Source organism: Apium graveolens, chromosome 9 (genome assembly GCF_009905375.1).
Source record: "Apium graveolens cultivar Ventura chromosome 9, ASM990537v1, whole genome shotgun sequence".
NCBI lineage: Eukaryota > Viridiplantae > Streptophyta > Magnoliopsida > Apiales > Apiaceae > Apium > Apium graveolens.
This window is the reverse complement of record NC_133655.1, coordinates 90,654,906-90,670,542: the sequence shown is the minus strand read 5'-3', so window position 1 is coordinate 90,670,542 and position 15,637 is coordinate 90,654,906. Positions and strand designations below refer to the sequence as shown.

At 32.5% G+C, this 15,637-nt stretch overlaps 1 protein-coding gene across 1 annotated transcript; it reads right to left on the bottom strand.

Moving 5' to 3' along the window:
* Positions 1-12,832: 12,832 nt before the first annotated feature.
* Positions 12,833-15,228, bottom strand: LOC141684260 (mitogen-activated protein kinase homolog NTF3). Its single transcript, XM_074489135.1, has 3 exons — positions 14,847-15,228; positions 14,133-14,557; positions 12,833-13,803 (listed from the first exon to the last, which is right to left on the bottom strand). Exons 2-3 carry the CDS (start codon positions 14,553-14,555, stop codon positions 13,117-13,119), a joined length of 1,110 nt encoding a protein of 369 aa, XP_074345236.1. The 5' UTR covers positions 14,556-14,557; positions 14,847-15,228; the 3' UTR covers positions 12,833-13,116.
* Between the last annotated feature and the right edge of the window lie 409 nt (positions 15,229-15,637).

The following is a 15,637-nucleotide window of genomic DNA, read 5'->3' as shown; positions in this document are numbered from 1 at the left end:
CTCAAATGAAATAGACACTGGTGCTAATCTTTATTATGGTTTAGACGATTAGACTTCATATGTATTGTCTTGCTTTACTTATTTCCTTTGTGTTTTACTTATTTCCAATATGTTCTCATTTTATGTACTTGTTTCATGTTGTTATTCTATGGACTCGGTGTTTTTAATAAAGATGTTTTTCATTTATATATGTATAGAGATGGAAGATGTAATATCCGGGACATAACGTGTAATTATTTTTATTGATAAATGATTATTATGTGATTATTATATGATTTTTGATGAATTATCTGATGCTTGGTGTTGTTATGTGGATGTTTATATTTGGTAAAGTATAAGTATTTTAATTTTATTATGTACAGAATAAAATATAGATAACTAAGGTATTTTTCTGGTAATTTTTGGAGTGTTATGATTTTATATTGATTTATGAATTTATTAACTATTTTCTGAATAATTATAAAAGTATTTTATAAAGTCGGGAGTCGTCCAACCTCAACCGTTTTTACGTTTTTACAACCTGAAACTCTTCCGAAAACTCCTTCCTAACCTAATTTGGTAATTCTGGACGTTTTCCATGTTTTGACTTTTTCGATCCGGATTACGGTTTGACCCGTGCGCGACCCGGCGTAATATTTTCGATACGCTAACCTTTTCGATAACAATATCTTTTACAAATCATTTTATAAAATCCCGGTTTTGATAATTATCCAAAATAGGATAAAGTTTATCCAAAACAGGATAGTGCTTATCCAAAATAGGATAGTGATTATCCAATAAAGGATAGTGTTTATCCAAAAAGGATAATATTTATCCAAAAAGGATAATGTTTATCCAAAACGAACGTATTTATCGATCCAACACGATCCATAATATACTAATATTCAATAAATATAAATAGCCTTTTCTTATTTCATTTTCACGCGTACAATCATAATCAGACAGTACAAACCCCTGAAAAACCAGAGAAAACTTTATTAAAACACCGTATTCTTGAAAATCAATCGCACAAACGAAGGTGTTATCGAACTCCGATTCGGACGTGCAATATATCAAAACGAAGCTCTCGGAATCCTCTTTCCAAATCAATCATCTTTTTTTCCCAGAAATCAAGGTATTTTCTGATTTAATTATTTTAATTCGAATTAATTATGGATTAAAATACGAATTTTTGTTCTTGCTGTTGTTTGTATGATTTGATGGCATAATCATGTAGATCGTTTCTTCCTGGTCAATTTGGTATATTATATGTCAAAAACTGAGTTCAATAACAAATAGAAAATTGAGTTTGATTCTTGAATTGAAGAACTAAGGTTTATAGTTTTGAATGTTCTTAATTGAAATTTTGGTATTTCTTTGTTTGGGGTTATTCTTTGAAATTGATTGCACGGAATTATAGATGGTCCAAATACGAATCGTTTGGTATAAACGAATTTAACAAATGATACCGGGAAAGCCATGAAAGGAGTTTGGGAAGGTCGTCGGCGGCGGGTTTTTCCCGTGATTATTCCGGCCAAACGACGGAGTTTTTGAAAATTATGTTTGCATAATCGAGTTTGCCTTGTTGAGTTCTGCTTATCTGCACTTTCTGGTCGAGTTCTGGGCGTATCGAATCGCCGGCGGGGGCCTGAGACAGGGACGGCGGCGGCGGCGTTGCCAAAGTACAGTTAGGCCATTGAGTTTTCTGTATATTTTCATTTTAGTCCCTGGGATTTTAAAAACTAACAGAAATTGGATTTCTGTTTACTTTTATTTTAAAAATGATATTTTTATTATTTTAAAAATCTGAATTTTTTTTATTTAATTACTTTAAATTCAGAAAAATTGTTTTAAATATTTTAAAATTCTAAAAATCAATATTTTTAATTTTGAAAATTATTTTTAATTTCAAAATAAATATTAATTATTTAATTAATTAATTTTGGTTGATAATGAATTATTTATTTAGTCAATTAACTTAAATATTAATTGATTAATTAATTTAATTAGTTATAAATTAATTTTAATTGATTAATTAATTGGATTTAATTATTTAAAATTGATTTAAAAATACTGAAAAATAGTTTCGAGCTTTAAAATATTATTTTAAATTATTTTCAAAGCTCGATAATTACTATAAAATTATTTTAAAGTCAAATTCGGGTGTTTGAACCCTATTATTTAATTATAAAATGATTCAGAGTCCAATTTTAATTCTGAAAAATGTTCAAAAATTCGTATTAAATACCTGAAAAATCATTTTAACCTCGAATCATCTTTGAAAAATTATTTGAATTGAATATCTTATGTGCTATGTGTTATATGTGACCTGATTACTGTATAAAATGATTGTGTGTGTATTGTTTGACTGTTTCTACTATAACTTTTAATTTGTACGTCGGATTTGTGTGAAACGAAGGGTAGATAGAAGCTTTTATCGAATAGAATGAGTTGAGAAGTAGTGTTAATGAGTATATGTGATGTCTAACAGAGGAAGCGAGATGTAGAAAAGGAAAGCAAGTGGTTAGTGAGTGGGAACCAATTGACAAGTGTTAGTGAAGTGAAAGCGAATCGACAAGGCAAGTGTCCCTGAACTTTCTTGTAGTATACTTGGGAATACTTTTGAACTCTTTTCATTATGTTGCAATTATTCCCAGTAATTCATGTTCTATATTACAAGTATTTTGAAGTACTTAACCCTAAACCCTGATTTTTATTGATCTTGAGCCGCAAGCCTGATTTCTTGTAAACCATTGATTATTGAATTCTTGAATACGGACCACGCATATCTGATACTACTCCACAAATACATATCTACCATATACTGATCCTTTATATGAGATTTCTTATCAGACAAACCTTTATGCCTTGCATAACAGAAGATCATTCCTTGTAACCTTTGCACCCTTCGTCTTCTACACTTTGATTCTTTCCTTGAATTGAAAGTCAATCTTCTTGTTTACCTTGTTATACCTTTCTGGTGTTGTGAATCACCTTATACTTCAAGATAAATGTTGTTTACGATTCAGTTTATTGAATTACATTATTTATCATGTTATTATTATAGAATTGGATGTTTTTAAATATGGACTAGATTCTTGGTCAGACCAGATTCGTGGTCATATTAGGCCCAATGTGTTCCTTGAATCCAGTATATATAGCAAAGCTGGGAGCCTTGCTCGGGGTTAGTGCGTGATTGATCAGCAGCCTAATCTTGGTTTTTAAAATAAAAGTGAATATCCAATTCTAATCATTGTTTATCAAGAAACTTAATTCCCTATATCACTTCAATTGATCATTATTCAATATCAATGTTGTCATTATGACTTGCTGAGCTAGTTAGCTCAAACTTGCGAATCTGTTGATGTTCTTTTCTAGTTAAGAAGGAAACTAGTAATGGTGAGGATCCCCAGTCGAGTGTGCCAGCTAGGTTTATAGGTTGAAGTGGAATGAGCTAGCGAAAGTTGTGTGGCTTAGTGTGTGCTAAAAGTTTGTAATAAAGTTTAACTTCAAATGTAACATAAATAAATTTGGGATTTGGTATGTGTGTAATAAATAAGGTTGTGGCTTGTGGACATACTTTAAACTGTTGCGATCCTTGATTGTGGTAAGTAGGGTTATTGTATATATTATTATATTCATAAACAGGTTTAAATATGGTGTGTGTTGTGGGCCCCAAACTTCTGACCCGGGTTTGGAGGGCGTCACAGGTTTGGTATCAGAGCTAAGGTTTAAAATCACTGCCACAAGCCTAGATTGTCGGGAATGGGTAGAGGGTTAAGATTAGTATTATAAAATAAAAAAATAGAACGTCTAGAGGTTAAATGTGATTAAATAGTAGGTTTTAGTATGATTCGTGGTGAGATTCGAGATTCTTATTTAGAAACGTAATATTCAGATAGCGGCGATGACAGATTCTTTTATTTCGATATCATCTGATCACTCGAAGTCGTCAGTTGGAGGACCGTCAGCTGATCCACGCCTTGCTCGTCCACCGGTGTTAGCCATGTCACATTCTGTTACGGCGATTGCACCTTTTCAAGTTCTTATCTCATCCCCTGATGCGAGACTACCTATTCGAGAATTCACCACATGTTGACTCTGGTTCTACCGGATATTCAACTGTGGGTGCATCTTTTTTGTCTCCCCTACACCTTGCTCTATACCATCAGTTTTGAAACCTGTCTTCTGAAGTAATAACACCTATGAGGATGGATTTGAGAGCTACATCATATGGTGAATACACGAGATATTAAGAGGGGTAAGAAGAAACCTAGAGAGAAAATTTAGTTATTCTGAAGGATAGCTGCTACCTGGTTATATGGAGCTGCTAATGAGTATACCACCCATGATTATCTTGTGAAGTGAGCTAGATGGATTTTTAAAGAAATTTGAGAGGATTTGAGATTGAGAGTTTTCTTGGAATTAGATGAAGTTATGAGTAAGCATGATACATGTAGAAGTAATGTGATCGACCTTGTGTTATAAAATAAATATGATGATCGCTGAATAGATTTGTTATACTTAGTAATTGTAAGAGATGATGATGGGAATGTTACCAGTATGGAAGACCAGAAGTGAAGTTATAAATAAGATAGTATGCAACGGTAATTGGAGTTTTTGTCGACCAATAAAGGTAAAATGGACCCAATAAGGGATATAGGGTATATGGAAATGAATGGGTTGTTACTTGAGTGTTTCTATAATTTGATACTTAGTAGTGAAGGATGACAACCAACTCATATAAGTAATGACGATCAAGAGTATGATTTTCAAAATTTTAAACAGTTTTCAAAAGAGATTTTTATAAAAATATTTTTCTAATGTCCTTGGAAAAAAACAAGTTTTAAAACTTGGTTGTCAAACTACTACTTGAATTTGTTGTTTGTCATAAGATTCAGATTATCCAGGAGAATACTTTTCGTAGAAGTTAGTATGGTTAATTTAGAAGGCCAAGTGGACCCAATATTATGGAGAAGATTTGATTATTCTTAGCAGAAGAGTGTAAATATTATTCGATAAGTTTAACAACATGACCAATGTATGGAGAAGCTGTTTATTCAAGTTCTGAGACGATTAGAGTTCGAAGAATATGTCAATTCACGAGAAGCCGAGTACGAGCGAAGAAGATTAAGAGAATCTCCAGTCATGTGCCTTGAGCACCCACTATCCAAATACCAAAGATTCTTTCTGTTTCCCTGTACACATCAAAATCAAATCAAGTTGATTTTGGTACCTAAGTTTCCTTGGGTCCTGCCTTGTTAGCCTTTTTATTTGGTTTCTTAGGTTTGACCTCATTTGAACTTGGCTATTTCAGATTCATCGTTAGTGATTTGAGTTTGGCCTTTGAAACCATTCATTGAAGCAGAATTATTATGCATATTTTGATTAACAGGAAAAGGCATGCTATGTGCAAACATGTTATTCCAGTAAGGCATGCTAAATGGCATTTGAGGCATACTAAATGCAGCATATATGGATTAGGTACAAATGGCATATTAGAAAATTGTGCATTCATATTCCGTGCAGGCAAAGCATTCATAGACATGGCAGCCATGTTGGGAAATGAAGGAGGTGCAAACATAGGGGTAGGCATAACAAGTTTATAATTAACAGACAGATGATTAACACTACCATACTTAACATATTTTTTTCTTGGAGCATATTTATCAGGTGTGTAGTTATTATGTTTGTTAATTCCTACCTTCCCATTTCTGTTGTTTTTCCTTTTTGATTATGCTTTAACCTTAATCTTATCTATTCTGTCATTCAATTGCTTGATAGAGAGATGACCAACATTAACTCTCTTTTCTTTTCTCACTTGACTTGATTCTCCCGGAACAAAGTTTTTAGAAACTGATCCATATTTATCATTCAACTTAGCTAGCTTAGCTTTGCTAACTAGATTACTTACATTCGACGGATGTGGCTCAATTTCTCTCGACGGATAATCCTTTTGATTATTCGATGGATAATTTTTATCATCCGTCGAGTCCACATCAATTAGCATTCCTTCAACCAAATTGGAATCAAGCTTCTCCTTGTTCTTTTTCCAGGATGCATCACAGAAAGATTCTATACCTTGAACTTTAGTGATTTAGGCATGGACATCTCTAGATGATTTCCATGCCTTAATCAGTTCCTGTTCTCGTTCAAGTTGCTTTCTTAAAATCTCCTCTTTCTTTAAGGATTTTGTTAGTTCATCCTTAGCAACCTTGCATTCTAATTTCAATTTTTCAAACTAACGAATTGAGTCTCTAGCACATTGTTTCTTTCACTTAGAAACACATTGTTCTCTTTAATTTTCTTATTTTCTTTAGTGATAGACTTAAGTGTAACACACAGGTGATATAGTTCAGTAGACATGTCATTTATTGCATCATTACACTCAGTTTTAGATAAATGTGCTAGGTTAGTTGTGATTACCTGATTGCTTGATGAACTGGTCTCTGTTTCATCTGATTTAGCCATTAGGGCTAGATTGATATAGTTTATTTCCTCATCTTCATCCAATCCATCTGCAGCCCAGTCATTATCTTATGTAATGAAATCCCTTTCCTTTTACTTGAGCAACTCAAAGTAATTCTGCTTATAATCAACAGGCTCAAACTTCTTTTTGCTAAAATCAGACTTTCTACACTCACTAGCAAAATGACCAGCTAAGCCACATTTAAAACACTTGAATTTAGACTTATCAACCATGTTTCTGTTTGGCTTAGCTGCTCCAAAAATCTTCTTGAATTTGAGCTTCGCAAATCTCCTAGATAAGAATGCTAGATGCTCATATATATCATCCATGTCATCTTGGCTCAACTGTTCTTCATTTTCAACTACCAGCCCTTTACCCTTGCTTTCATGGACCGTTGAGTTTGATGCAGATTCAACAGCTTCAATCTTTATTTCCTTTTCCTTCTCTTGCTCAGCAACGAGTGCAATGGATCCTTCTTTCTTCCTTCTTTTCTCCATCCTTTCATCTTGCTCTATTTCAAGCTCATAGGTTTTCAGGATACCATACAGCCTCTCCAAGGTGAACTCCTTGTAATCTTGAGAATTTCATGATGAGACTGTCATTAGCTTCCATTCCTTGGGAAGAGATCTAAGGAACTTGAGGTTTGAGTCTTTGGTTTGGTAGACCCTTCCATGCAACTTGAGAGCATTCAGTAGTTTTTGAAATCTACTGAAAAGGTCAGCGAGTGACTCACTTTCTTCATAGTGAAAATGCTCCTATTGCTGAATCAAGAGTTGCATCTTGTCCTCCCTGACTTGCTCAGTACCATCACAAATAATTTAAATTGTGTCCCAAACCTCTTTAGCTATTTTACAGTTTATGATGTTGTCAAACATATCACCATCAACATCATTAAACAGTATATTCATGGCCTTTTTATCTTTCCTGACTTGCTCAATGTCTGGATCAGACCATTTTCATGTCTAGGCTTTGGAACTGATGGTTCATTCCCTGTAGAAGCTCTCATAGGGACATGAGGACTTCTTTCAATATAGTCCACATAAGTTTCATCTTGAGAGAGAAGATGTAGGTGCATATTCACCTTCCAATGGTGATAGTTGTCTTTGTCCAAAAATGGAATTTTCACTCGAACATCTTTTTTGTTCATCTTGTTGATTGTTGTGATCTTTATACTCTTTGTACTTCAAGAGCTTGCTCTGATACCAATCGTTATTCCCATACAATGCAACAAGAATTGTAGAAGGGGGGTTGAATGTAATTCTGGCTCCTTTTTGAATTTTAAGACTGTTTTTACTTAATATATATAACTGTGTTTGATTTTGTAAGAAGTGCGGAATGAAACTTGAATTGAAATCAAAACACAAAGTAATAAAACACAAAGTTTTAAAACTTTCTGGTGGATTTGAACTTATCCACCAGAGATATATATTAGTATGAGAACTCTGTGATGCTTGAATAGCACACAGCTGCTTAAAAGTGAACTTACAAACTTATAGAGAATTTCTTAATAGATACAACTTTTTTTATCTCTCTGAAAAATAATGTTTACTCAGTTAGTTGTTCTACTTGCTTCTCTTGGTTTATATATCACCAAGTTATATGATAGTAAGACAAGATAATAAAACAAAATTATATCTAGTAACTTCATGTTGCTACATTACTTTATCCAGCATCTTTAAATATCTTCATATTTGCATGGAAATGGTAATGCTTCTTTGTTCTCTAAATCCTGCAATTAGGCTGCCACATTCCATTTGCAGACACCTGACGCATGTGACTGTGTTGTCACTGTCAATTGCTAATTTAAATATTATCATCCGTCGGGATTATGTTGATCATCCGTCGGGAGCCTTGTTGATTATCCGTCGGGAACCTTTGTAGATCATCATTCGGGAGCCATTCTGTCACTTGACTTCATTTCACTTATACAGAATTACAAGATATCTTATATTTACAATTAGCCAACATGTTCTGCAAATCAATCTAGTAGTCAACATGACTTAAAGAATCCTACAGTGTCTACTCAACTAATACAATATTGTTTGCAGAAATGTGCTACAAGACTTATTGTTACATAAGCTACACTCTCGATGGATGTGAAATTGTCATCTGTCGGGACTATAAAGTTCATCCGTCAGGACTATATTAGAACATCCATCGCGAGTTACAAAAACACTAAGTTAAATCTACTAAGGTGTTTTATTTAACTTATCATAAAATTCACAACACATTCCCAACAATTACAGAAAAAAATCATAATGTTCTGAAATCAGCAATAAGCTTGAGATTATTATCATCAAACCATTCGTTGATTTACGGATATATGTAGATTGTAGATCAATTGTAACCTATAGAAAAAATTCAAATTAGAATCAAGAAAATATTACTTATACACTTTGATGCAGTGAGCAATTTTATAGACTAAACACACTTTGATGCAGTAAGCCAATTCACGTGTACATTCGTACTTTATCAAAAATTTCGTCAACTACACCTATAAAAATATTCGTATTTCTATCAAAAATTTCGTCAAACAAACATGTACACCTATACAAAAATTATATGCATCAATAAATCACTAAAAAACCAAATCACAAAAGAAAATATCAAAAAATATAAGGGATACTATACTTTTGATGTCATTATTCAATGCTTAAAAACATATACCTGATTTAGTTAAAACCCGTGTGTAAAACCTATGATAATTACTCATAAACAATTGTTCCAACATTATAATACCTATATCATTAAAACAAATATTAAAACAATTATTATTATATATAATTGAATATTCCAAACATATATACAAATAAATAAATAACATATATATAAGTATGAATATATATTTCTCGACAACATATATTCATAGACTTTCAAAGAAAAAAGGGAGAAGATAAACATCTTAGTAATATAATGGACCACCAAGGGAGAAAAATATGTTGCTACCATATCTACATGTCATGCATACGAAGCAGCCATGTAAACTAATGCATCCGCTATACCAGTAGGTTTTATTCCAAACTTGAGCCCATAGTATAAAAACCAAATTTCAGTTGGAAATTTCATCAAACATGTAAACCTCATGAACAAAATTGATATAATTGTACGACGTTAAAGAATTTTTACTAGATTTTGTTGAACCCAAATGTAATTTTTGATTTCAAACAATTGTATCCCCATAATCATACCCGTATAATTGAAAAACATGAAAAACATAATCAAATACATATGATGAAAATAATTATGATATATTTATCAGTTACAAATGATAAACGAATCAAACTACATAAGAATATAAACAAATCCACACATATATACACATCCACACATATATACACATGAATACAATCACATTCATCCAATACCAATGTTTAAGAAAGGAGGTAGTATGATTATGCATATTCATACCAGGCTCGTTGTCTTCAAAGATAGTAGAACTTTTGCTCCCATTCATTGCTTCAAGATTATGCAATTTGTCTTGCGAATTTCGGGTTCTGCAAAATAAAAGAATTAGGTTTTGTTAGAACATGATCGGACCTCCGATTGCACAATGAATAACAAAAAACGTGTAATACAAAATCAATAGCAGATGATGATGTATACAATTATTCATATTCATATCCTGTAAAAAATAAAGAAGAAGAATATAATGATTATCAATGAATTTTGAATTTGAATTAGTGAAGACATGATTTGTGGATCTGTAATTGATTGGGTATAAAAACAAATCAATTTAATTAATATGTTTGATCTTTTTAAAATTCAAAAGTGATTTTTTAATAATTATAAATACCATTTAAGATATGGACAGTCCATGGATCTTTGCATTTTTGTATAGGAATTAGTTGATTTAGGAATATGGGTCGACCCACTAGTCAAATTTTGAAAATATGGGTCAAAATAATTACAAAAGTGTCATTCTTAGTACAAATTTTAGGAGTATCACTAGTGCTCATTAAAATATAATAGATGAGCGATTAGTTTACCGGTTATGTTTGAGAGAAAAGAGATGTTATGTGTAGACTTTATCATAATAATTATTCAAAACACATATCTTGTAAGTTTGATTTTTTTTTTGAACTCTTAGCAAATGTTACAAAGGATTTTGGTAATAACTAATTTAGGAGGATTAGTGATGATAAAATACGGTAATGATTTGATATTAGGTGACGGCTGAGATTGTGGGAGAAATATTAAAATTGACAATAAAAGTGTCCAAAATTTCACGTATGAAATTATGGCACTTTCTATTACTTTAAAACGCATTTAAAAAATGCGTTTTTCAAAAATGTAATTATACTTTGCTTTTTTATTAGTTTTTAAATATTTTGTTAAAAATTTATTTTAAAAAAGAAAAAAATTAAAACGCATGATAAACTTACGTTAGGCTTGGAAACACATCTTAAAAATACATTTATGGAGGATAGACACATTGTATATATGTGTGACAAAAATGAATAGGCCCATGTTTTTTTTAATAAAGTGATAAAGCATGTTTTAATTGCGTTTTCCATGATATTAAGGGCCATTTTGATGAATTGTGATATTTTGGAGCAAATATTTTGGACCATTTACTGTCAAATTGTGAGATTAAGGAGTACTTTTCAAATCAAAATTTAATCTTCAATCTCTTCCTTCTTGATGGTTAGAAAAGTTGGATCTTCAATGTGCCCATATAACGTTTTTATAGGGATAAGTCAAACGTATTTCTTATAGAGAAAAAAAAATCTATATATTTTCGATCGTAAACGGTCTTCAATTTCCATAATATGGGCCTAGCCAGACTGGCCGAAATCGGGATCGTTCAAAGTGCACATGGGTCGATAGTGTGCGGCGCTTTCATATAATTATGTTGAGATGTATTTCGAACTGAGCGGCTTACGTATTCTTTTATCTGAGCACATCTCGGCTCGTCTCGGCTCGAGCTCCTATACGAGTAGAGTCCGAATACAAGTCAAAGCTCGGAACTAGAAAACCCGGTTCGAGTCCAGCTCGAACTCCTATATCTTTACATTAAATTATTACTAATTTTTTTTATTATTTATAAATTGAAAATTTATTATACTTTGTTTTTATTAAGTTTTTAAATTAATGGGTTCGCGAGTATACCCGGCTCGACCAACTCACGAGTGAACGAGTGATGGCCAAAAATACTTTTTTTTAGAAAATATAACAAGAATACCCGTTTTGAAAGATATGGCCAAAAATACATTTCTAATACGCATTTCAAAAATGGGTAACACTATTACGCATTTGACAAATAAGTATTATTTAAAAAATAAAAAAAATAAAAAAAACAAATAAAAAAGAGCAAAATCATGATACGCATTCGTCATATGCGTATCATGTATTGGAAAGTCATGACACGCATCTCACGACTGCGTATCCAAAATTATTATTTTTTTAAATTTTTTTTGTAATTTCTTTTTACATAAGTTACCCATTTCTAAAATATGTATTAGTAATACCCAATTTTAAAATGCGTATTAGGAAGGTATGTTTGGCCAAACATTTCAAAAAATGGTATTCTTGTCACAAAGTTTAAAAAATGAGGTATTTTTGTCAAGTAAACTCAACTCTTTAACTAAATAAATCTAGTTCGATCGGAGATTAGAGTTCATTTAATTTAAACAGCGATCTCATAACAGTTATTATATCATTTGTAGCATTCATAATCAATGACAAATGTACAGGGGATAGCGATCATTTGTGGACCAGAACCGTTTAGGAGTGTGCCGACTTCATTTGCGCTTGCTTTGTCAGAAGTGGGCTTAGTGCCAACAATACTCGCAAGGCCATGCCAACCTTCACTCCATAGCTAAGTTAGGAGTACTAATTTGTTGGACCTTACAGGATCCAGTACAGTTGGGCCCTAATTGGTTGGATCCTCTATATCGGCGTTGTCAGGTTCAATAAATTCTTGGTTGTTCATGGCGTCGTACAACCAGATTACATGCTGTCCCGCGAATACCAGAAGTGGTATGTGGATTACGCGAATAGTATGGGAATGAGCGCTTCCGAGAGGCAAAGGGGCCTGACTTACAGTTTCCAAGCCTGGCGTGAAGGGGTTGGACTTCACTTATGATCAGATCAGTGGTAAACCATAATTTACTTTTTTCGTGGTGTACTCTAATGAAATTATTTTCAGTTCACAGACTAAGAAAATATATTGTACATAGCATCATGCTTAACAGGAAGCAATTCATACTTAATCACCCCCATGGAAGATAGAAAAACTATTCTTAACTTAGATTTATTTTTAAAAAAAATAAAAAATATTAATACAAATTCATTCCTGGACATTTTATGATGAAGCGCAAATAAATATAACAAATGTACAACCAGAATACTAAAAAACACAGCACAAACAACTTGCCCTGCTACTTTCTTACAAAAGAAGGGGAAAGTATCACATATATATGTAATGCATATCCATACTAATGTACAATGGCCAAAAAGGGTTTAAAATTACAACACACTTATATACAAATTACAAATTGTACCTGGCCTGAAGAGTTTGAAGCTCGAAAAAAGCTTTTTGTTATTGCTATGCTATAGCAACACAAACTGCTACTGCATTATTCTTCATGATTATTAAAATAATAGTAAAAAGAGAAATGCAATATTGTTTAAACATAACTAAAGTTTTCAGAACTTTCCCATGAAGATTATGAGATTACCCCTTCAGCAGTTTGAGGGTGGTACTGAAGCATTTCCAACCACATCATCTCCCGTATCATATCTTCTCCTAAATCCTCGTCTATGTCGAGATTGATTGGGACTTGAGCTGGAGGGTCGCTGCTGGGATCATAGAGAGGAGACATGTAAGGGTGCTGGAGTGCTTCCGTAACACTAATTCTCTTTGAAGGGTCAAAGACAAGCATCTTCTGCAGCAGATCTATTGCCATAGGATGGGCATGAGGGTAGAGACGAGACAATGGTGTGCCAAGAGAATATGGAAGTGATTTTATAAACTTTCTCGCCTTTGGATTATCAATGAACTGAATATCATCTTCTCTCTGACTGCCCAGGATGTTGATTATGAGTTTAAGCTGGTTTAGGCACTCTGTTCCAGGGAATATTGGTTTTCGTCCAAGAAGCTCAGCAAAAATACAGCCAACAGACCATACATCAATGGATGTTCCATAATTGTCACAACAAAGGAGTAGCTCCGGGGCCCTGTACCAACGTGTAACCACATACTCGGTCATGAATTGGTCCTTACCACTACTTGTGCGAGCAAGACCAAAGTCACAGATTTTCAGGTCACAGTTTGCATTGATTAGTAAGTTACCAGGCTTTAGATCACGGTGAAGAATATTTGCTGAGTGCAGATACTTAAGTCCTCGAAGCAGCTGTATAATGATTGTAAATTTCGGAGGAGTTAATCATCAGTGACACAAACTTCTTACTGTGATATAATGACCAAATTAAATTGCTCTCATCCCAATATCGAATTTCGTGAGTAGGGCTATAGAAGTTAAAATACATCATTATAATCTGGAAAGATAGCAACTCGCTGCACAATATACTAATTAGATATATAGGAATGAAATTAACATCAAGTTCACTGGTCCTGCTTTGAATTACTAACTTAAGATCATATGACATATACTCTACAACAAGCCTGAATTAAGAATGTGAATGATATGCATATAACAATTCACATATTTACTCAAATTACCTGAAAGAGGAAATATTGGCAATGATCATTTGTAAGTGCTTGAGCTGACTTGACAATCTGATGCAAATCTGTGTCCATAAGTTCATAAACCAAGTAAACATCCTTAAAACTTCTTCTCTGAACAGGCATCATAACATCTTTCAAGCCAATAACATTATCATGTCTAAGATGACGAAGCAACTTCAATTCACGTAACGTCCTCAAAGCATCAATACGATTATCAAACGCATTATGAATCTTCTTAATTGCAACCTTCTCATTAGTTTCTCTATTAATAGAAGAACAAACAATGCCATATGCCCCACGTCCAATAGGCTTAACTGGAACATATTTAGTGTCGATCTCAAACAAAGTCTGCCACATACTATAATAATGTTTCCCTATAATTTTAACCCCATTGGGAGGTTCCACCGGAGTTGCCATCTCTGTAATTCATTTTCACTAGTAAGCACATCATAATCACTAAAATTTACCACACCCCTTGAAATAATCATAACTCAAAAATCAATCATTTTCAAGAAGTAAACAATTAGAAACATACATAAAGCTTGTATCTTTAAGTGTACTTATTCAAGAACTACTACATACTTAAAAACCCAGTTCAATTTGCAAGATTTACAGACACAAAATCAAGCTTAAACTAAAAAATTACAAATTCAACAAACCCAAAATTAAAAAAAAAAACAAAGAAATAATTAAAATATAAAATCTTACCAGATGAAAAGCTTGTGAATTGCTTGAAGTCTCCTAAATAAAGATCACAAATTTGCCTGTGGTGTGAACTTCATCATACTCAACAGCCTGCTGCTTATAAATATATAAAAATATAGATATGCAAGTAAAGATTGTAAAGACAGCTTATAAGCGTTGAATTATGGGAAATGATAAGTCAATAGGTTTCCAAGAAATAAGGATCACTGTTCCAGGAGGGTGAAATTAAGTATCATCCATGAATCGGAAGGAATTAACAAGGTTTTACATTACAAGAATAATAATAATAATAATAATAGGATATTAATTCATTAATATATTTATATGTAATAAAATTATGATGTAACACAATAGACAGAACATAAACTAGAAAAGAAAGGGGGGGGGGAGATCCAAGGGGAGTGGGGATTCCTGATCTCGTCTTTAGATCAGAAACAAACCGATTTGGATTTAATATTATTTTTTTAATTTAAAGTTCAATTACGTCACAGATGCTGATATGTGATAGGAATGTAAATTTTAGCTAATTAATATATGTTTTTATTTAGAAAAAACTGATCACAGAGATGTAAATTTTATTGATATTAAAATTTTACATCGAAGAGACAAATATTTGACTTTGAATATGTTGAATATGTTTGTTGTAATAAGACGTATACAGATACCATAATTATAAATATGTTATTAATTTATATTATAACATTTGTAATATCACTTGTATTTTTTGATGTTTAAGTTTAAAATTTAGATAAGCATCTATTTGTTCTATATTCATATTAAAATTTAGTAAGAGT